Source organism: Gymnogyps californianus, chromosome 11, assembly GCF_018139145.2.
Source record: "Gymnogyps californianus isolate 813 chromosome 11, ASM1813914v2, whole genome shotgun sequence".
Lineage (NCBI taxonomy): Eukaryota > Metazoa > Chordata > Aves > Accipitriformes > Cathartidae > Gymnogyps > Gymnogyps californianus.
Genome location: NC_059481.1, coordinates 5,181,015 through 5,203,087, shown reverse-complemented (window position 1 = coordinate 5,203,087; position 22,073 = coordinate 5,181,015). Strand labels below are relative to the sequence as shown.

General features: G+C 43.5%; 1 protein-coding gene across 4 annotated transcripts; it reads right to left on the bottom strand.

Moving 5' to 3' along the window:
* Positions 1-3,436: 3,436 nt before the first annotated feature.
* Positions 3,437-17,609, bottom strand: LOC127020559 (C2 calcium-dependent domain-containing protein 4C-like). Of its 4 annotated transcripts, none has more exons than XM_050903234.1 (2): positions 17,531-17,609; positions 3,437-4,862 (listed from the first exon to the last, which is right to left on the bottom strand). In XM_050903234.1, the coding sequence occupies exons 1-2, from the start codon at positions 17,542-17,544 to the stop codon at positions 3,506-3,508; spliced, it is 1,371 nt and encodes a 456-aa protein (XP_050759191.1). In that variant the 5' UTR covers positions 17,545-17,609; the 3' UTR covers positions 3,437-3,505. The 4 variants fall into 4 exon arrangements, with proteins under 4 accessions (XP_050759191.1, XP_050759195.1, XP_050759193.1 ...); XM_050903238.1 differs by lacking the exon at positions 17,531-17,609 and adding an exon at positions 7,605-7,644; XM_050903236.1 differs by lacking the exon at positions 17,531-17,609 and adding an exon at positions 5,148-5,204 and having other exon boundaries at positions 3,437-5,055.
* Between the last annotated feature and the right edge of the window lie 4,464 nt (positions 17,610-22,073).

Sequence of the window (22,073 nt, the reverse complement as noted above, 5' to 3'; positions counted from 1 at the left end):
AAGAGAGTATTTCTTAACTCTGAGTAGCTGTTTGCTCATGCCAGAAGGTGGATTTTCTTCTTGCTGTTGACTCTCATATATGCATTGAAGCATCATGAGTTTTTCCAGGCTGAAGTATCCAGTTGCCTTCTTGTTTGCTTACGCAGGTGTTATACGTAATAGCCCCAATGAGGCTGACGCTTTCGGAAAGCAGCTGCAGCATAGGCAGCACTGTAGGAGTTCACCACTTACTTACACCTTAGTTCACCTCCAGAGCACCAGAAAACAAGTCCTTTGCTCTTTAATATTCAAGCAAATTGAAGTGTTCAAATTGTATTATGGCTTTGCATTGCTAATAAGAACAACACCCTGATAAGCAACACCCCAAAGCTCAAAAGGCATCAAATACACCACAATGTAAAAAGACACGCTAAAAGGAAGGGGGGGGCAACCAAAACTGTTTTCCATCTAATGTTACAGTCATACTTTGTCCTGAGTCTGACTAATGTAGCTGAATAGGTACATAATTCAAAGCCTTTATATTAAAGAGGAAAATTATCAAGAAAAACCTTAAGTTAGATTATTTACCAGAGAAACACAGGCAAAGTCCAGCTGTCCTTCCCAGGCTTAAACTCTGCCTTTGAATCAGGTCTGCAAGTCTTCTGCTGCTTTCAGCTGAAGGAGCAAGCCACCCTCTAGCATGCAGGCCTATCATCAAACCTCTGTAAGGAGGCTTTCTCAGAAATAAGTCATTGTTTAAAAAGCCTTAAAACCAGCTCAGTTTTCTTTCAACCAACCAAAGACACAGCCATCACCTCTTTAAATACCTGACTAGATGAGCCCAGCTGGAAACTCATTTCCTATGACAGGAAGGGAGGACTTTCTCCAGGGACTTAACTCTTTCCCTGCCTGATGAAGGATGAGACTTTACAAGCACTTCTCTTTTATGCCAGTAACTACACTATGCCCGTTAGCCTGCAGCAGAGAAGGCTCATGGAAGATCTCATTGATGTGTATGAATATTTGACGGGAGGGAGTGAAGAGGATGGAGCCAGGCTCTTCTCAGGGCTATGCAGTGACAGGACAAGAGGCAACGAGCGCAAACTGAAATACAGGAAATTCCACTTACACAGAAAGAGAAACTTTTACTGTTAGGGTGGTAAAACACTGGAGTAGGGTTCCCAAGCAGGTTGTGGAGCCTCCGTCCTTGGAGACACTCTAAACCCAGCTGGACATGGTCCTGGGCAGCCCGCTGGAGCTGACCCTGCTTTCAGCAGGAGTCAGGCGATACAGTCTCCAGAGGCCCCTTCCCACCTCAACCGTTCCATCGTTCTGTGTCCCTGCAGTACAGCACTGGCACAGCGCATATCACAGGGCAGACAGATACCCACTGTAGTGTGACTGTACATGATCCTCTGGCACATGTAACTGTTCTCTTCTGTATTATCTCAGCCTCTTTCTCCATGTAGGTATACCTGTGAACGGACCTTAAGTCCCAAGAACTAAAAATGCGGTGGTGGATGAGTGACGAGCCTGAAGAGGGAGCCTCTGCCTTCCTTCGGGAGACCCCATGCAATAACCAATTAAATAGGCTTAATTTTTTGCAGCACTATTGGTTCTTCCTTGAAGTCACTTTTTAAATTTAACTTCCCCCCACTTCCTTTACGTTTTCCCTTATAGTCAGTTTGCCCAGATTGAAGGATACAAGTGTCAGTGCATCACCTCCAGCTGCACAGCGTGTCAGTATATTTAATTCTTTCCTTTAGCACAAAGGGATTATTATTCCATTTGATTTTAATCAGCTTCTGGGAATATACCCAGCCATTCTTCTGTGCAAGTTGTCCTTTGTACAAGGATTCTGTTTTTAGAAGCATCTCACGTGAGCTGGATCAGGGATTAGCAGTGGGCGTTTCTGGGCACTCGTGGTCACAGTTAACATCCTTTGGGCTTTTTCTGCTATCAGAAGGAAAAAAATCCTTCCTGAGGTACTTAAGTCTGAAACAGAATCAAATGATTCAGTGGCCAAGCAATACCAGAACCTCCCATGAATAGTCTCATGATTTGCAGGCAGTTATAGTCTTGCAGAATAGAGCAGGGGGGAGGATCTGCCAGAAATCTTTTTGAAAGAGCTTTTAAGCTGTAGATTTAGCACTAGCAAGGCCCCGTTTCTACAGCCTCACAGGGAACACAGAAGAAAACCTTCCTTTTCTGTGCCCCATGCCTGTGTGGATTGCTCCTCCATTAAGGCTTATCTACCTTCACATAATGAAGCTGCAACTTAATCAAGGGAGGCAGCAACAGGCCTGGACTTTCAAGACAGAGTTTCTGCCTCCTCCCACTTCCACAGCTGCAGTTTCCACAAGTTTATCTGTTTTACCTAGCCCCAAGTCCACCTCAGCAGGGAAAAAAAAAAGGGGGGGGGGGGGAAGGTGGCCTCAAGCATGCAGGAGCTCTGCACCTTTGTGTTTCTCTTGCTGTTAAAGCAAGTGCCTCAGCCGCTCACCGTTCGCTGGTACAGGACAGAGAAAGATTATCCTAATTGTATCGCAGTAACTTGAACAAAGTACGCAGCAATTCATTAGCTGAAGCAGGAATTCAACCTAGAGATCCTAAATTATCTTTTGCCTTTGCCATATTGATATTTTATCCTCTCTGCTTCAGTTTCAGAAAGGATTCGATAGCTGAATTGCTGAGGGTCATAGCTCCAGGGTACATGCCTGACCAAAACACAATTACCTGGCAAGTTCATCCTGACAGCTGTGAAATCAACCATGGAAAGGAAAAGTAAATGAAGATGGTAACTGTGCTACAGCAATCACCTGCTCCATAGTGACTCCAGGCAGGAGCCACCTCACTGTTTAGTGTTGATAGTATAGGTCTGTGGAAAAAAAGAGACTCTCGCCTGCAGTGGCTTTTAGCAGCTGCTCAGAAGCTGATCTTGTTATCCTCAACACAAACTGACACTGCTTTGGGAGTCCAAATCCTCCACCTCTGTTGTAGGAGAAGGGGTGATTCCCAAACAAACTATATATCTCTCTCTCCCTGAGCACAGGACACATGAAAACATTCATTTCTGTAAATATGAGTGCTGTCAAAATGGTCTATTTAGCTGATGTAGTACCTGGGAGCTGCAACAGAGTTCAGTGCCTACTGTATGCACATGCTGTGTACTTGCTTAAGGACCAGAGTGAGTGAAAAAACAACTCTTCCACACCCTGAAAGCCATAAACAAGAACAGCTTTGACTTGGTAACTGCCTAAGCCTTTATCCTAATGGCAAACTAGCCCTTCTGCCCTGCTCTACAGGCAGAAGGTCTGCTCCACAGCCACATTTTAATTTAACAGCAAATACCTCACAGAGTTTGAAGTGTTAAGCAGTAAAATAAGGCACAACAGCATGAGAGTAATACCAAGCAATGCAGTGCTTTGAAGTATTCTAAAAAAAAAAAAAAAAAAAGTCAACCCAAAACTTTATTTAGTAGAAAACTTTCAGAAGACAAAATTAGTCTGTTTGAATATTTGAAGTATTACACTGACAACATGCTCATTAAAGACAATTCCCGTTCTCCTAAGGTGTAATCCCGTTTCATGCTGCACCCTTTATTCATCGCTTTCATCCTTACAAAGAGGCTGTAAAGCTCTTCTTCTGCAATGCCGTCAAAAAAGAAGTCCTCATTGAAGATGGGATTTCTGCTTCTCTTTATAACAGTGCTTCTCTGCTTCTGTGTCTTCCCTGGCACCAGGGAAAAGGTGATACAACAGTTTATGTTTTTAGGCTCTACAGAGTCATCATATAAACCCTCTGCACTGATCAGGCGGATCCGCAGCTTTTCATTCTCTGAGCAGTATTCAGTCGATAGCCTCAACATGCCTCCCTTGTCCATTACCACAGTGCTCTCTCCCACTAGTCTCTCCCGGCTTGGGGTCAGGTCCAGGGGAAAGATGGGAGAACAGGACATGCTAAAGCTCCGCATGGCAAGCAGCCCCTCCGAGGCCCGCCTGATGGCACTGGGGCTGTTATCAGTGGAGCTGCTCTCCTCTGTAGAGAGAGAGTTGTTCCTGGCCATGCTGGATTTGTTCCTGGCTTTCAGCGCTCGGCAGAGCAATCCCTCCTGGCTTTGTGTTTTGATCAGGGAGCAGGATCTGGGAGGTGACCTGCTGAGAAGCGGAGAACTGAAAGGAGAGGAATCGCTGGAAGAGGCAGTATCACTGTCACAGGCGCCCTGCCTGTGCAGAGAGAGATGCTTGGGAGGCAGCCTCACAGAAGCAAAGCTGATAGCAATAGGATTAGACATACTCCCTTTGCCACTGAATGTGTTAGCTCTGGATCGAGACAGCACCAGGCTGGGCAGAGCACCACGTGGGTCACCATGGAAGATGGACTCCTTTCTCCTGGTGTGGGGACTCTCCAGCAAAGTGCAGAAGCCATAGGAAGTGGGGGCTCTGGGAAAGTGAGGCAGGGAGAGCGCTGCTTGGGACTGTGGGTCCGAGTTGGTGCTTTCTTCCTCCAGGGCCGGGATCTCTTCAGCACTTTCCACCTGAATGAGATGTGGCAAAAACGAGCTGGGGCTGTAGTCAGAAGAATTAAGATCTGCATCCTCTGAACTGTGATCCTGGTGGGAGCCAGTGCCTTTGACAGGGCCAGAGCTGGTCAGCCTGGGGGGAATGCAGAATTCAGGGATTCTGTCAGGGGTGAGCACGTTAGGAAAAGCAGCAGCCCCCAGTCGGGCTTTTTCAGGCAGATTTTGGCCAGGTGGCAGTCCCAGGAAGGAGGAACTAGGGAGGTTTCCATTTTCATGCGGTGCTCTGATCTTTTCCAAAAACCACATCACTGTAGTTGGGCAGGAGGTCCTCAAAGGGGAAAAGCTTGAGGTACAAGTCCACCTGCAGACACGCAGAGATGCAGAAGTACATAAACATCCTTCTTGGACGCGCTACAGCCAAGCAAGGCACAGAGGATGCTATTCAAGACAGGACTGGCACAAACCCAGTCAATCCACAGGTTCAAAACAGCCTCTGCCCAGCACACTCTTTAGCAAAGTCGAATGGATTTCGCCACAAGAACAGAACTAAACCGCTAAAGAGATAAAACAGTATCGAGTCACTACCAGGGGAAAACATCCCCCTCTGATAAACCCCACCATACTTCTCCCTTAGCAGAGGACCTACCTTGTCAAGCGCAAGCCAGTTGCTCCTCCAGCAGCGCTCGCTCGCTGCTAACCGGCCTCAGGCACCCTCGGCGGCTGCAGGCGCACACCCCGCCGCCCGCCCCGAGCCGGCCCTTTTCTAGCGGCGCCGGGCACCTCCCACCCGCGCCGCCGGCGGAGGGAGGGAGGGGGCTGCCGGGCCGGCGGCCGCGCCTCCCGCACCCTGCTCTCAGGCGGAGGGAGGAGGAGGAGGAGGAGGAAGGCCGCCGCAGCTGCCCCTCACCGGACACCGCGCTGAGCGCCGGGGACGTGCCTAGAGCAATGGGGAGGGACCTTGCAAGAGGAGCTTTTCACGGGAAAGCGCTTTTTGATTACCACCCCCGGCCCCACGGAGCAGCAGCTGCGCCCGGCCCCCGCCTGCCAGCGCGGCGGGACGGGGCTGCCCTCGCCCGGCCCTGCGCTCGCTGGGGTGGCCAAAGCCACCCGTACAGCAAGCAGCCCCTCGTCCTTCCCCTGCTTCCAGTTTCTGTTTGATTAATATCTATTTACAGAGGCGTCCCGAGGCGTTTCGAGATTAACTAACAAACCGAGGACAAAAACTGAATTGTCTCGGTGCTGGCTTTTCTTCTCGAGATCCTGGCAGGTTTCCAGCATTAGAGCAGTAGGAAGCGGGGATTGCGGTTTTTCAAGCTCATTTGAAAAGAACTTTGCTGCTTTTCTGCATCTGAACGTGTGCTCCCTCCCTCCCCATTATCCACACAGAACATGAGACAACCGAGCCCTGACCCAGTGTCCTATCACCGATACCGAGCAACAACAGAAACAGGAATGCAGATGGAGCGAGGAGAAAGAGAAGGCAGAAAATGCTTTGGCAAGTCACCTTGAAATGGAGTATGTCAAAAGCACAGGCATGCGTGACGCTTAACAGACACTGCACAGAGCCAGGTGGGATCCATGAACTTTCTCACCCCAGTTCTGCAATGCAGCGGAACTTGAACGGACCTCTGCAAGCTCTCTATAATTATTCTGCAAGCTGCAAATAGGAATCTTAACTGCAAAGCCAGGAACGCCTGCCAAAGGGGTTGGCTAAATACTCAGTTGAAGCTATATGCCTGTAACACAGCAATAGTAGACAAATAATTTTCTGTCTTTCCTTTTCCCACCGAAGAGCTAAAGTTCAGGTTTACTGAGTTCTTGAAATAGACAAGGTGTGCTCAGAGAAAAAAAAATCAAGTGGGTTACAGGGGCAGGGAACATTTTGAACCTCCTGAAAGATTTAGCTGGGAACACATATGGTCTGGGTCTGAGTATTGCCTCTCTCCTGCTTGTTTTACACCAGTTAAGCTTCACTTTCATAATAATCCTCTAGCGATTCAAATCAGAGAAAATTATTTCTGCCATGCTTTGTAAAAAGGCTCAGGACACCCCAAATGTCCTAGTAACATTTCAGTTGTCAGTGCTTTTGCAGTTTACTGAAATGGACTTGCTGTGGGTGTGGTTCAAATAATCTCCAATCTAATTGAGAGGCTTCCAGAGAGGTTTTCCGCTTTCCCCAGCTAATGAGACTTTTCAGCAGCATAGTAAGAGGAGCTATTGCAGACACTGGGCGCTCTCCTTCGGGAAGGAGAATGTGCGCCACGTAGCTGTTATCTGTTCAGACCAGGCAATACGGTACTATACATCATACATTAAATACCATGTAGTTTCCAAAGAGTAAGTGAGCCTCGTTCCAATATATACACCTCTGCTTTTAATACCAAAGAAAGATTTTACTCTAAAAATGGAGAAAAATGAAGGAAATGGAGCTTTTTAGTGGAAACCTTATTACCTTCAGTAACAGTTCACAGAAGTAGTTCAGATATGGCAATCATGGCAACTAGCCTCAGGTATACTAAGTCCACAGCTAGCATCAGGCAGTGGTGAAAGAAGTAACTACCCTGTTTTAGGTACTTAGTTTCCATTTAGTCTCTTTAGGCTTCCTCGACAGTTAGTGAAAAGAGCTAGGGTTTTTCCAGAGGGTGATTCAGAGTCTCCTGATCTCAGTTGCCTCTCTCCCCCTGGTGACTGCAAAGAGAGAGCAGGTGCCTGACATTGGGTGGTATGTACCCTCCCCTTCCCCTTCCCGATAAAGCCTGCACTTTATAGCCATCTAACAGATTGCTGATGTGCTGGGAGTTCAGGAACACTTAAGTACTTGTACATCCCCCGTGGAAATAGGTACTCAAACGTATGATTAGCTGTTTAGCTTCCTGTGTTCAAAACGGTTTCTCTTTCCTTGATTAGCTTCAGAGCATAATTAAAATATGCTGCCAACAAGGCTTCCTGTTGCTATAAAAAAAGTGTCTGCAATAAACCACTTTTAAACCGGAAGGGATATAATTTGTGGCAAGGCTTTATTACAATTCCTGTACCACTAACAGGTGAAACCCTGGGATCTGGCCAGGGGCTGGAAAAGCGGCGACAAAAGGAAGTCTCCTACCTGAGCAACACGGGACGAAGCCTGGATTTTTCCTTCACGTGTTGCACTGATTTTGTTTCTCTGCTGCCGTTCTGACTTCATTCGGCATAACCACCCGCCTCAGGAAGTGTCCGGCCGTGCCCCCTCCGCCTCCCTTCTGGCTGGCGGCCGGACCGGGGCCGGGGCCGGGGCCGGAGCGGGGCCCCGCCGCGGGCGCCGGGCACCACCTGTCGGCCGCGCCTCTGCGGGGAGGCTAGCGCCGCGGTACGGAAGGGGTTTGTTGAGGTTAACAGATTGGTATCGGCCAAACCACGTTTGAAACCTCGCCTGCCCGATCCCTAGATGCGCAAGGTTTCCGTTCTTGTTTAACCGAGCTGATTTTTGATTCAGTGTTTAGTTTACGAATTATTTCATTCTCCTGCAAACAATAGCAATGTACTGGTTATTAATAAAAAAAAGTGGCAGTTCTACAAGCTCCTGAGCACGGGGACGCACACGCAAACTACCGTAGCATATTTCTGTAAAGGGAGGAGAACATCATTATCCTGTACAACTGCAAGGCCTGTGCAGTGCAGCCATTATGGTAAAAGACATCTCTACCTGGAATAATTACACAAATTCAGAACCGTTTTCTAGGTCTTCATCAACAGCACTGACTGGCTCAAGGGCCTGGAAGTGCAAGAGGAAACCTTTCACTCTGGTCAATGGTTTACAGTGGGTAGAGGCAGGAGGTCTGTAGGAGCTGACAGCCTTTGGATGATGTGCACCAGGGGAGGTGGAGCCCTCCTTGTCCAGCCAAGATGAGTGAGAAGATAAAAAAGAAAAACTTCTGGCCCTGCTGTGAAAGGGGCAAGTGTGGAAGACAGGCATGGATGAGACAGCACATAACAGCTTGCCATTCTTAAAGCAACACTGGCTTAGTGCATTATACCACCTAAAATACGCAAAATTTCCGCAGGCTTCTGTGAGAATAAATAACCCTGTTCAGTTTTATTTTCCTAAAGAAAGCAGCAGCAATTCAGCTGTAGTTTCCGGAAAAACCCTCAACTAATTGAGAGGCACTTAGAATTTTTTTGTTTTTTCATTAGAGATTGATACCATGAGCAAATTTATAGCACATTGATCCATTCCTGTCATTTTGACAAAGGTCAAAGAAATCTGTTAACAGCCTGCTCACCACTTCTGGCCTAAATCAAGTCATTCTGCATTGCTTGTATAGGAATACAAAGTAGTCACAGAGGTTCAGCAAATCTAATCTGAAAACTTTATCTTTCTTCTCTTATTTTGTTTCATATAGTAGCTTATATTTTACCTCATCAGCGAAGGCAAATTTCTGCATAGCTTTATGAGAAGTGTCCGTGCTCCTTTAAATGAACAAAGGAAAGAACAGATGCCTGAGTGCTGCTTGGCATCAAGAGCGCAGGAATGGCAGGGCCCTTCAGGCGCTTTGGGACTTTATGGAAAGTATCTCAAGTACCTTGTGTCACAGCAGTATGAGCTGTAAAAATCTAAAGGTACCAACTAAAGAATTCATTCTTTCTAGCATATTACATGGTCCTGTGATGAGAAGCTGACATTTGCCATGCAAAATCCAAGAAGGTTATGCTGTCCCTAATTCCACTGCCACTGAAAGTCACCAAAAAATCTCTCAGTCTGTATAGTCGGACTATACAGGGATCTAATGGCATTTGGCTTTAAATGCCTTTCCATGTTTACAATGGAAATACACTCAATTCCAGGCAGTATCTACTTCATGTCTATTTCAAATCTGAAAACATATTTTCATTATTTTGTCTACATGATATTTTCTTTTCCCTGCATGCTTTTAAAATTTCTTTTCCCTGCATGCTTTCCAGGTTTTAAGACCCCATAATGCAAAACCCAGCTTCCAGCATGAAACTTACTTCAGATAAAGTGTGGTGTCCAAAGCCAATAAGATTCGGATGCTATTTATGGAAAAGCCAATCTAGCATTTTAATCGGTTAAAGTAAGATTTTCCCCTGCAACAATTTGGTGCCCAGGAGTAGCTGAGCTGCTCCAGTTCGTTTTCTCTGTCACACATTGTAACATGAAGGCAGAGTCTAACTTCCACTAACAGCAATTCCCATGCTCAGCTGTGTAAAGGAACCCTCTAAGCAGGCATGAATATGTATAAAGTTGGGAGCAGAGAGATAATAGCTCTAATGAAAAGGGGAATTAAGTCTTTCTTGCACTTTCTGTGTTCAAGCAACCTACCAGTAGTGACTAACATCTTTTCTGAAACTGCTCATCTCCTGTAAAGCTTAAATGGCATCATATGGGAAACATTTTATTCCATTCTCTCAAACACAAATAAGAGTTTGTCTATAAACATTCACCAGTAAATAACAAATTTCTGATTAGCCTCATTCCTTATTTTCTACCCAATCAGCTTGTTTGATTACATTGCTGCTAGCGTATGAGATAGTTTAGTACTGATTTTACCTTGAATGATAAAAAATACTCAACACCTCCCCCAAAATACACCTACTTCACTTATCAACAGTTAGTAATTCTAAACATCCATCACAAATGTTTTGCCTAGATTTTATTCTGCTTGTGAAGCATAAAAAACAATATGCTATTTTATCGTGGAAGTTTAGTTTCTATACCCATCACCACAAGAAAGCGCATTCCTGGCATAGAGCAAGTTCTACTATAACAAAGAAACTGGTCACAAAGAAAAGCAGATCACTGGCTTTGACTGAGTACCTGAAGGTAACTTCGCTGGATGATAAAATTAATTCTTGCTTATCATTGCCCTTCCCCTTGGAAAAGATTTGAAAGTTTTGACTTAAATGAACTGCACTGATTTAAGTGCTTACAGTCAACAAAGCCTGGGGAGCAGGGTGACATTTGAGGGTGAACAAGTTTTTCAGTATTCCCTGTGTATCTACCAAGTCAGTACAAATTGAGACCTACAGGATAAGCAGATTCTGGATACACATATTCTCTTCTGTGGGTCAGCTGTATACCTCTTACAAGTCAGATGAGTTATGACACCTGAATCCCAGGTAAAACACAAAGAAATAGAAGGTTTTGGGGTTACAGAGAAGACAGACATCATAGAAAGCATTATACATATATAGCAGCTTCATGGATTTTACTCAGGAACAAATTGAAATTTAATGCCAAATATTCAATGAACTGGAGCAATATGCTTATGCAATATAGCAGGTTATCAGGCTTGTCTTTGTCCAGTGAAAGTAAAAGACGATGTATCATGGGAAAATCTTTATGAAATATTCCTGGTGAGAGCTGGAAACATTGAATAGTCTCATAAAATGCCAATAAGAAACTGAAACTCAGCTTGAGGTGTACCAGTATTGCTGAGAAAAAGCCTCAACATTTTTTTCTAGAACATAATACTGCAGCTATCTTATCTCAGGATCTACAGAATTACCTAGATTCAAATGGATATTTGTTGTTCAAGTCTCTTATTTGTAATGTTACAATTTTCTGTTGTTTTAATGACAGTGTTTCTGATTGGATTGACAGGATTTTTTTCTGCTCACTGTTCAGCTGTAGTTATAATGCTGTGGCCAACATGGTACTGATAAGCAGTACAATGGACTAGAGAGCTGTTAAATACAAAGATCACTTCAGACATTAATGGAAAAACAGATGCATCTTTCGTGACGGTGGCATATAAAGAACTCAAGACTGCCAATAACTTTGTCAAGCAGACTTGTAACACTGTAGGAAAGAATGGAACCGGAAAAATATTTTAAAAGCTATCATGATTATGAAATATATCACAGAACAGGTAATTCATTATCTACACTTCCCATGCTTGGAGTCAAGTGAGCTCCACTGCTCAGTTCAGCCAATTACCTGGAAAAGCAATCTTCTGCACACAGATAACCAGGATAAAATTCAACAGCAGAGCAGAGTGGATTTCCTAGCACATCAGAGGGTTTAACAGACACATCATTAGCCTGGGCAGTTTAGGTAAGCTGATGAAAGGATCCTAAAGAAGGCTGGAACTGGCTTGAGAAAGGAAGAAAATAGAAGAGATGGAAATTATTTCATTGAAAGAAATACGATAGGCAGAATGACTCTGCTTGTTCTGCTTGCTTCTGAAAATAAGGGGGACTTTGAGCTCTGTTGCACCACTCCAACTTGGAAGAGTAACGTGTGACTCTCAAGTTAAAGCTTAGCAAATTGCTGCCCCATCAGTGACTTTCTGTGATTAAATCTTAAACTTCAAAAGGGAAAAGGACTGAGGGACTCAAAAGGAGACTGCTGGTGCCCCTGTACCTGTGAGGGAACCGTTCTGAAGGGTGACAGGAAAGTATCTCTGATCTTCCTCCAGTTAATTAATATCATCAGTACAGTTAAAGGACGTCTGATCAGGAAGATAATTTCACAGTTTTGTTGCTATGGACATACACTCACTCTGATAGGCCAGTCATAAGATCACAGCCAGGTTATGCAGGCGCAGACACAAAGAATGGAAATAGAATTTCCTCTAAACAAAGATTTACATTCCGTAGATTACTCTGCAAGTGCCCTTAGTCTACATTCTTGAAGCCATCGCAGTAGCAGAGGTGTGTAGGTTGGCCATGCATTCAGGCTGTCAGACCCTGCAACACCAAAGCCATGGATGAACAGTGAGAAGACAATGATGTGTTGTCAGGAGAGACAGAGCATTCTGGGGTATGCTATGGTTCTTCTTCTAGCAGTGATAGTTTAACATCAGTAGCTAGAACTAGTGAGCACAAATAAGCCACACTGTTGCAGTGGTTTAGGATGTGGCGGCTTACCTTAAAAAGCAGTGTTGAGGCAACGCTGCCATGAACTGGCAGCCCTGAAAGCAAGCATGAAATGCTTTTTTTCTGTTCTATCTGGTAGGATTTAGGGTACAACTGATTTTACAAACAGAGTCTTCACAGCTTCTCCAACTTTTTAAATGACCCTCTGGTGTATTCTGTCAATGCAGAACTGGAGAAGAAAAAGGAAAAGATGGTGATTTGACCTCAAGCAAATATAATTGTGAAAAGGACTTAAAAACACTCTCCCTAAAGGGTAGATATGTCTCATCTTGAAAATGGAAGAAAGCCTAGTGATTTCTTCCCAATCTGACTCTTCTGAACAGCATTAGAGGACAAGCATATGTGGGTGGGAGCAAACCTTGCAGCAAGACAGAAGGAACACACATCCAAGGGACTGGTGTATAAACTGCCTTGTTAGTAGGCGTTTCACAGAAGTTTTATAGAGCTGAACATGATGAAAACCTAAAAATTCCCATGATGTTTCCCAGGAGTTGCAGCTCTGTATTGCAGACTCTGGGTTTCTTTCAAGAATTCTGGGATATGGTGAAACCAGACCCAGAACTGCCCCCAGACCTATGTGTTCAGGTCACTCTTCTGTTGTGGAAGACTGACTTGTGGTTTTGGGCAAACAGCCTGGGCTTTCACTCACCAGGCTAGCTCTGTAAGATGTGAACGTTTCATGATTTCTGGAAACAGAAATCTGGCATGGGTGGCAGAGCTCATGCTGTAGGCCACCCCATTGGCCTGTTGTAGATGCAAGTGACTGCAAGGTTATCAACATCTCTAAAGGTGATAAGAGCGCTTTCGTTCCTGAAACCTGGATTCCTTGTCTTGCACTGAGTTCAGCTGGGTTGTTTGTTCCCTCAATACATATATCTAGACTGATTTCAGGGCAGGCTTCTCTCCACTAGGCCAGGTAAATGCTTCTAACGATTTCCTGGAAAAAAGTCCACCAAACTGATCAGCTCTTTTCACAGGGATGTGCTGTGTTACAGCAGTAATCACCACCATTCATCTCATGGCTTTGCAGAGTTACTGTGCTGTGGCTTGTAGCAGGATATACCCCAGTTAATGAAATTAGAGAATTATAGCTTATATTTTCCTGAGGGTTAAAATAAAAATAAAATCAGGCAGTGCAACTTTATAATCTATAGAATAGAATATTTCAGTTGGAAGGGACCTACAATGATCATCTAGTCCAACTGCCTGACCAATTCAGGGCTGACCAAAAGTTAAAGCAGGTTATTAAGGGCATTGTTCAAATGCCTCTTGAACACTGTCAGGCTTGGGGCATTGACCACCTCTCTAGGAAGCCTGTTCCAGTGTTTGACCACCCTCTCTGCAAAGAAAGGCTTCCTAATGTCCAGCCTAAACCTCCCCTGGTGCAGCTTTGAACCATTCTCACACATCCTATCACTGGATCCCAGGGAGAAGAGATCAGCACCTCCCTCTCCCCTTCCCCTCCTCAGGAAGCTGTAGGCAGCAATGAGGTCACCCCTCAGCCTCCTCTTCTCCAGACTGGTCAAACCCAAAGTCCTTAGCCGCTCCTTATCTACCAAGAATTGTTCATTTCAGATTCCCTGCTTAGAAACAAAAGCATAAATATCAAAGCACTTCATGCAACTATCTCTGGTATGGTAGCCTTGACAGAAGAACATTTTCTGCACTTTGGTCCCATGCTTAACGTAGTCTAATTTCATGGTAGTTCTCATGGATCCTAAATGAATTTGTTGCATATAAAGGTTATATCGACACCTGTAAGGTGAATAACACACATACTGAGAAAAGCTGTTCTCTGTATCTTCTTTGTGCTCTAAGTAAATTTAAATATGAAAGATTAAAAATAAACATAATTTTTATTTTCAAATAAAAATAACATTTTGTAAAGAAACAAGTTTCCACAAAACTTAAATTCAGTAAGGATCACTTCTATCAAGGTTAAAGAGAAAGAGAAAGAGAGAAAGAGAAGAAAACAGATTTAGTTCCCTAGTACACAGCCCTGGCACTATGCTTGTTCACAGAAGGAACGTATTTCAACCGTTGATGAAATACATTTACATCCATCTCAAAAGTCAAATTTGAGAAAAGCTATGGATCTACGTGCTGATTTTTTGTCATTTTATACATTGTTTTATTCCTCAAAAAAAGATTCTATGAGTCAGCAAATGCATAATTAACTACTACTACCACCTTAACCAGGTGTTACAATGTCACTAGTTATTCTTTGGAAGAATAACTCCTAGGATTTATCTGCTTGTCATCTTCATTCAAGACACAAGGCTAAAATTGTCAAGTTAGACACTGTATGCCGTGGCCCATGACTTGCACAAACAGCAATGTTGAGAGTTTCCTCTACAACTGTGCCATACCACGCTCTGATAGTCATGCAGAAACCTGCAAGAAGGTGATTTTTATTTCCAAAAGTATGGTGGGGTTGATCTATGCACTGCAAAACACTTATTGGCACATTTTATTAAACAAGTAGTTCTTAATAACCTTTTCCCCTGCCCAGACACACACGCAAGAGAGTCCTTCCCCAAAGAGCGCAGATCAGAAACAACGCTAAACTGAAAAGAGAGGAAGGATTAGTGCTCTAATGCACCTGAAATACATGTTCTCGGGGCTTCCTAGCTGGTTGCAGTGTGTCCCGCAGGTACAGTACGTATGAAGCTTAAATGCACCACATGATGTTGCTGTGTTGAAGCAGCAACCTGCTAGTACAAACAAGGCTCATGAGAATGAATGAGGCAGCAAGCCAAGGACATTTCAAAAAGGATAATTCGCCTTGTCAAAACATGCTAGATCTTGATTCAGAGTGTTTAACACTTTAAAAACAGGTGCGTTGGCAGACATCACTTCCCTGTATTTCCCATGCCATGAGCTACAAAGACTGAGGTGTCACTGAAGAAGGAGAGTTTCTAAGTTCAGCACTGATAACAACAAATGCAGTTGCCTGCAGGCCACACTCTGTCATACTGCAATGGGCTGTGAGAGCCCATGGGCATAACACAGCTCCACGGAGCCGTGTGTGGAGGCTTTCCAGGCGTTCCTCCCTTGGCCTCAGCCCAGCCCCATTCCCAGGCAGACATTGCATTGCAACAGGAGGTAGGAGGGAACCGCTCTCCAGTTCTAGGTGGGGAATTCTGCTGCGGGAGCTGCCAGGTGGAGGGATCCTATGCTGCACGTGTAGGAGTGTGTGAAGCGCATAAGAACAGCGGCCTCCAGCTGACTTCCTCCTCTCCAGATCATATACAGCGAATCTCTAGTTGTTTATATCAGCTTTCACCTAGACTTTATTTGACTTAAGATTTGACTTGGACATATTCCTGCTTTGCAGCAAGTTAAGACAGCCAGCCAGTCCAGGTAGCTTCACCTAGTCCTTGCAGATTAAATATTAAAAAGAAAACTCATGAATAATGAAAGAGTATCCTCTGAGTAGTAAAATTTAGTCAAACATTTCTTCTACGTGAAGGTGGCACACTGATGGGATTGGCCTCAATATCTTGATGGGTAGGACATGTATTCAAGAAAGCTACATCTTTAAGTGGAATACATTTCAGAGTGGTATCACTAATCAGCAGCACCTAATTAAGAAACAGATGTTGCTTTTGGTACACTCAAGTACAACATTTGAAGCAAAGCTCAAAGCTAGACTCTTCATCCTTAGACTCTGTCCTCAGCATTTCTGCATACACAAGAAGGACAGTTCTTTCTAAAATTTCATTTTAGAAGGACCCAGCATTTCAGCATCTAGGCTGTAGTTTTCTGTCCACTAAGTTGTTGTATTTCTGCAGAAGTATTTTCTGAAATGAGAGTGTGTTCCACGTTTTTACTTTCCATTTAAAAAACAGGGCCTGCTATAGCCCTGACCCTGAAAAGCTTCATACAGATGATCTATGATTACCTCCTTTATCTCAGACCTCCTTATGCCCAAAGAACATTTGGAGAACAAAAGTTATTTGGAATATCGGGGGGGGCGTGGCGGGAAATCTATTAACAAAACTGATACCAGTAAGAAGAATCTGATTCCAGGAGCCAATGTAAAGAGCCCTCTAGACTTCAGGCAACTTTGGGAAAAGGCTCAGGATTTTGTGGAGGTGCTGGTTTTGGTCTTGGGGAGCAGAGAGAAAGGATGAAAACAGACAGTGACAGTTTTGTTATCAGGAAGAAATTGATCGTCTGAAATTTCATTTAAAAGGAAATGAGAAGAAAAGTCACAAGATACTGTAATTATACCCTGGGATAAAGAAGCAGCTTTGGAGGATTTTGTGGATTGTCCCCCAGCATTAAATACTTGCTATTAATGGTTTACAACCAGAGAAGTGTAGCAAACTGGGTTAAAAGTGCTCAGAGAACAACACTGGCTCACAGCAGCAAGCAGGAAGAGTGTGAGAAAGGCAAGGATTTTCTTTGACAAAATTCCTTCCAAGTCAGGGAATCCATAGGCATGAGAAAACAAACACTTTAACTGCTGCTCCCAAACACAAAGAGTTTAAACATATGGCCAGATATTACTATATAAAGAAAAACAATTTGAAGTTATTGCCGTCACACACACATTCCCACTGGGAAAAGTAGAAATAGGCTCACGTGACCATAACAGATTCTCTGGCACTTTGTAAAAATTGTTACATGGTGAGGAGCTTTGCTTAAGTGGGGAGGACGAAATTAAACCCTTTATTGTTTAGCTATCTCATCCTCTTTCATTCCCTTAGGCAAGCTTTAAATTTGAATCCAGCCTCAGCCTCCTTCCCTCATCCCCCAGGGCCAGCAGCCTCCCACTGGAGCAGGCAATGTGGAACACATGGCACTTGTGTGCTGGGAACCTCCTCCACCCCAAACGCTTAAGAGAAAGCAGGCTGCAATTTACTTGCAGCACATGTTTCACTTAAGGCTTCGCACTACCTGAAAGCATAGCAGAACCTAATACTTCAGCTGTTGGGACACTTGTGGGTTTTTTGCTACCCATGCATGTAAAGTAAAAGATGCTTTCCTTTGTTTTCTAGCACTTACAAATATCTTTTGCCACTTAATTTGTCTCAATTAAAATAACAAATACAATGAAAGCTCTGGAAAATGCTTCTTCTAGCACCAGTCTTACAAGGAGCTGCATGGACAGGTCATTGAGAAGAAAGAAGGGATATCAGGGAATACCTTTTCCAGGCCATAGTTGGGGGAAGCACAGCTCTTCCTTCATGATCAGCAGCACCATCCTCAGAGCTGAGTGTGAAACCAGCCAGGTGATCCAGCAGGTTCTGTATTTTCCTCCCACCTGAATAAATGATAAAAGAAACTTCCTGGGCAGCAGTCTTGTTCTATCCCTCATCCATTTATATGCAGATGATCAGTTGTGTAAATACAGGGAGGGCAGGGGCCAGCCCCTCCCAAGTGTCTCTGGAGCTAAGAACACCCGAAAGCTGCTGTTTCACTTTCACAGAGAAAATTCCATCTCTGGCCTCCAGGACAGAGATTGCTTTTCATTTCTGTGCCAGAGCAGTGTCTGCCTCGTCAGCACTCCTCAGACAGTAGGGCCAGGATCAGAAAGCCATGGCACAGGCACTAACAACCATAGTACTCTGGCTTCTGATATTCCTAGTATTGAGCTACAATAGCAGGAGCACCCTCACTCCGTGTGCTGTTTGCTCTTATTTGCTATTTACTGTGATCAGCTGAAGTTGGGAAGAACAACTGATCTTAAGTAATTAAAATATTATACTCAGCGATTTACTGCTCAGCAACTTTCCTAAAGCAATGAAGTGATAGCATTCAACAGCAGCTAAAGTGGCAGTCAGGCCCAAGGAGCTTCAGCCCCTGAATACTTAACCCACATTGTCCATTCTAAGATCAGCTGCTTCAGGCAGGCTGAAGGTCATTAACAACTGCCCCACTTCACCTGTCAACAATTTGCCCTCCTCTAAGAATATAATTCAAATATTTTCTGCTTTCTGTTAGATCCGAGTCAAAGCCGCTTAGAAGTTGTAGGGAACCCTAGCAAACCTGGGCTTGAGTCAGTTTTCTAAAGGAAACTTGCCAAATGAATGACAGGTTTGTAGATTTCTTTTTTTTTTTTTTTCTTTTTAAAGTATTGCACTGGTATCAGGGATCTGTATGACAGTTACAGTGATACAAGCCCTTCAAGGATGGTTTCAGTTGTACATGATCTTATTGGGACTATGCAGGAGCACATTTCACCCACTGAAAAGAGTGGCAAACAAGGGAGAAGAGCACTCTTGGGTTTGTGCTATTATGTTGAATGCTTTGATTTTAAATATTTTTGAAAAGTGTCTTCAGCGTGCTGCCCAGTGAAACTCTGGAAAAGCATTTCATAAATCAGTTTAAGTCAGCAGCACTTCATGTCCTCCAGGCAAAGAAATCCTTTATGGTTTATCTATATGGTAAGGTAGCATTAAAAGAAAGAATTAACTGAGGATTGCTATCAGTGAATGACTGACAATAAGATGGAAGATTGGTTTGATTACAGGAAATGCAAACAAATTATACCTTTGGGGGGTCAGTGAAAAGCTCAGCATTAAAATAAATCATCATCAGACCCTGGAGACAGAGCAGCTGGGAATGGGCTGGTACTCCCTCCTCTCAGTCATGCTGGCTTTACCTCTGTGTAATCCTGCTGACTTCAGACTTTCACTGCACAAATGAGAACAGAATCACATGCCAAACATATGCCATGCTAGCTTTGACCAAACTTAGCAATTGTGACTCCAGAGTTTCCAACGTTAATGTTCCTATCCATCCTGAACATCTTTTTCACTGGGGCACTTGAGCTACACACAAAAAAATACAGTGCTTTGAGAAAGTTCTTTTATGAGGAAATTGCTGGTATATTCTTATTCATTTCTTTTATGTTTCTTTTGAATCAACATCTCACTTAAAATCTGTAAAGTCAAGAACAGTAGCAATTTCCTTCTTCATAGCTCCCAAAGCAGATTTCATGTCTTTTTCATTTTTACTAGATTTTTTTCAATGCTGATCCTTTTATAGAGCACAATTCCCATGCCACCCTTTTATTTCTCCATCTATACTGGTGCTAGTCAGAATATAAATCCATTTATCATAGTTCTTCTCACTCCCATTTCTATGCAACTGAAACACCATAAAATATTGGCCAAAGCAAGCTAATCTAGCAGACTTGGAACATTGCATCTCAAAATCTTATTAAAACATTTAGTAGATAGCATTGCCTCATTCCAATTTGTTTCATCTTTTATCTTTTGTCCTGCTGTAGATTACGCTTCACTCCAGAATTCCATTTTCCTACTCTCCTAGAAGTCAAGTGCCCATCAGGTTTCTGCCATCTCCCAATCCGGTTGTCTTAATGTATCAAATCCATTTTCTAAACCTATTCTTGCAGATGTTTGAAGCAGAAACAGCAGCCAAGTCAAGATAAGGCTTTAGCTGTGTATGACTGATCTAGCGAACCCTCTCGTGTTACCAGCAACTACTGTTGGTATTGGAGTTTCTCTCTGAAGCCCAGACTATTTATACAAGGCAAGTCTGCAGATTATGCCATTTTTGGACAAGGAATGCAGGACTGGAAGAGGCCTCCTCAGTCTCTGAGGATGATCCCTCTCTATTACAAACATTGCATTATCCAGTTCCCCATCATCACCTTATCCTGCTGCATCACCAAAGGAAGTCAGGTTTCAGCTCCACTTCTCCCAGAGGAAAGCTGTTCTAGATGCCAATCACTGCTGCAATCCTTCCAGGCTAAATTTATTCATAGCCAGTCCAGGCTCATTTGTCCTTACACCGATGTCTTCCTGAACCTCACACAATTCTTTCCCTTCTTCCTTCCCACCAGTGTTCACCTTCCGATGCTCGACAGAGGACAGTTAGTTCGGTCTTTCTGCAGGTAAACATCACGGTCTTCTCGTCTCCTCTTGTAGAGGACAATAATCCTATCCTTCCTTGTGATAGGAGATCTCACTAGTGCTTTGTATAAAAGCAGGAATATTCCTTGTATCTGAAGGAAACAGATCTCCCAACACATGTCTTTTTCAGGCCTGCTCTTGGTGATCTCATGATTGACTGTTATGCCTAAGCCACTCCCCCCAAATGGCTCACATTTTGGTGCAGAGGGTTTTGTTCTTGCTCCTGATTGCAAGACGATGCATTTTGCAGCTCTGAATTTCTTCTGGTTTCTTTTACTTCAGGCCTCAAGGAGGACAGGTTTTTTTCCTTGTCTTAAAGGAGCAAAGTTTCTCTGCCCTCATCCAAATCCTTCCACACTGTTTCAAGCAAAGGTTTTCTTTATGTTAGAGGGGAGAGGCAGAATACTTTGATTTTGATCATCAACAGAAGCCCAAATAAATTATATCTTCTGGACAGAGGCTGGAGAAAGCTGTGTGGAAACAGTCCATTCACACAGTTGAAATGAATTGCCATCAGGACTTTGCAAATGAAAAGGTACGTTCACATCACTGATCCTTCAAAGAGCAGGTGTGAGCAGAGATGTAGAGATGCACTGTCTGTGAAAGGAGCCCCAGAAGCACACATACTACTGCTTTGGATGAGTCTCTGAACCATGAGCTGCATGTCACCCGACAAAGTCCATCAGGTTTACTTATACTGAGCCCTATACTGGACATGCCATCATTTCACCAGTATTCTTGGCATCTGTAGCCAGTTTCTCTAGATAGTGACTAGTCAAGAGAACATTTCAAAAAGAAAAGAGAATATCATGACTCACTGCTCCTAGTTACACTCATTACTCTCCTCTATAAAGATGCTAATTTCCTGGGCCAAAACTTTTTCTCTCACTTTCCCATTCTCTCTGCTCCCCTTCTTTGCCCGAAACATGATCAAATTCCTCACTATTTGGTAAATGGCTAGCAGATTGTTAGATTGCAATTAGACATACATACATGGTACCACCTGCTACATGCTTTTTATTTCTTTTTGGCTCTGGAACAGCTGTTGGTTTCAATTTTTGCAAATTCAGAGTGAAGGAGAGGAGGGAATTTTTTTTTTTTTGTAGATGGTTTAATTCTTCTGCAGGATATCAGGGCATGTAACAAACTCAGAAGAAAATTTAAGATCATAGGTAATCATAATGTTTTACATAAGTTTTTTCAGTGAAACAGTAGACATTTAATGAGTTTACTTAAGGAGTCCCCAAAATTATATAGGCCCACAACCACATCTGTTTGTCCCTAGGGTTTGGTTTTTTTTTTTAACCTTCGTCTGATTTTAACTGGCACAAAGCAAGCCAAACAACTGGAAGCTTTATAAACCAACAGATAGGATATGAAATGATAAAGCAACCAATGCATCAAAAATCTGCCAAAAGGTGAGATGGAAAGATCTCATTGGTCTATCTTGAATACCTCATTTAAAAATGAGGGAGACAAAGATACACAGTGCATCATTTCCATGTTTTTCAATTCACTGACTCATAAGTCAATCCTTGAGTTTATCAATAATAGGGCATAATTTTCTCAAAAAACATTGATACATGTCAACTTAATTTTAACATCTTTTGTCTAGTCAGCTGTAAAAATGCAGATAACAATCATAACTTCCTACTACTTGATGTTGTGACAAACACAGTTCCGAGTTATTTGGGGGGAAATGAATCACGCTATTGCAAAAGCCCAGAGCTGCCCATGCTCACTGAATTAATGGCTCTTTCCTCTTGGGGAGACACACTGAAACACACAGGCTTACTTGAGGTGTACAA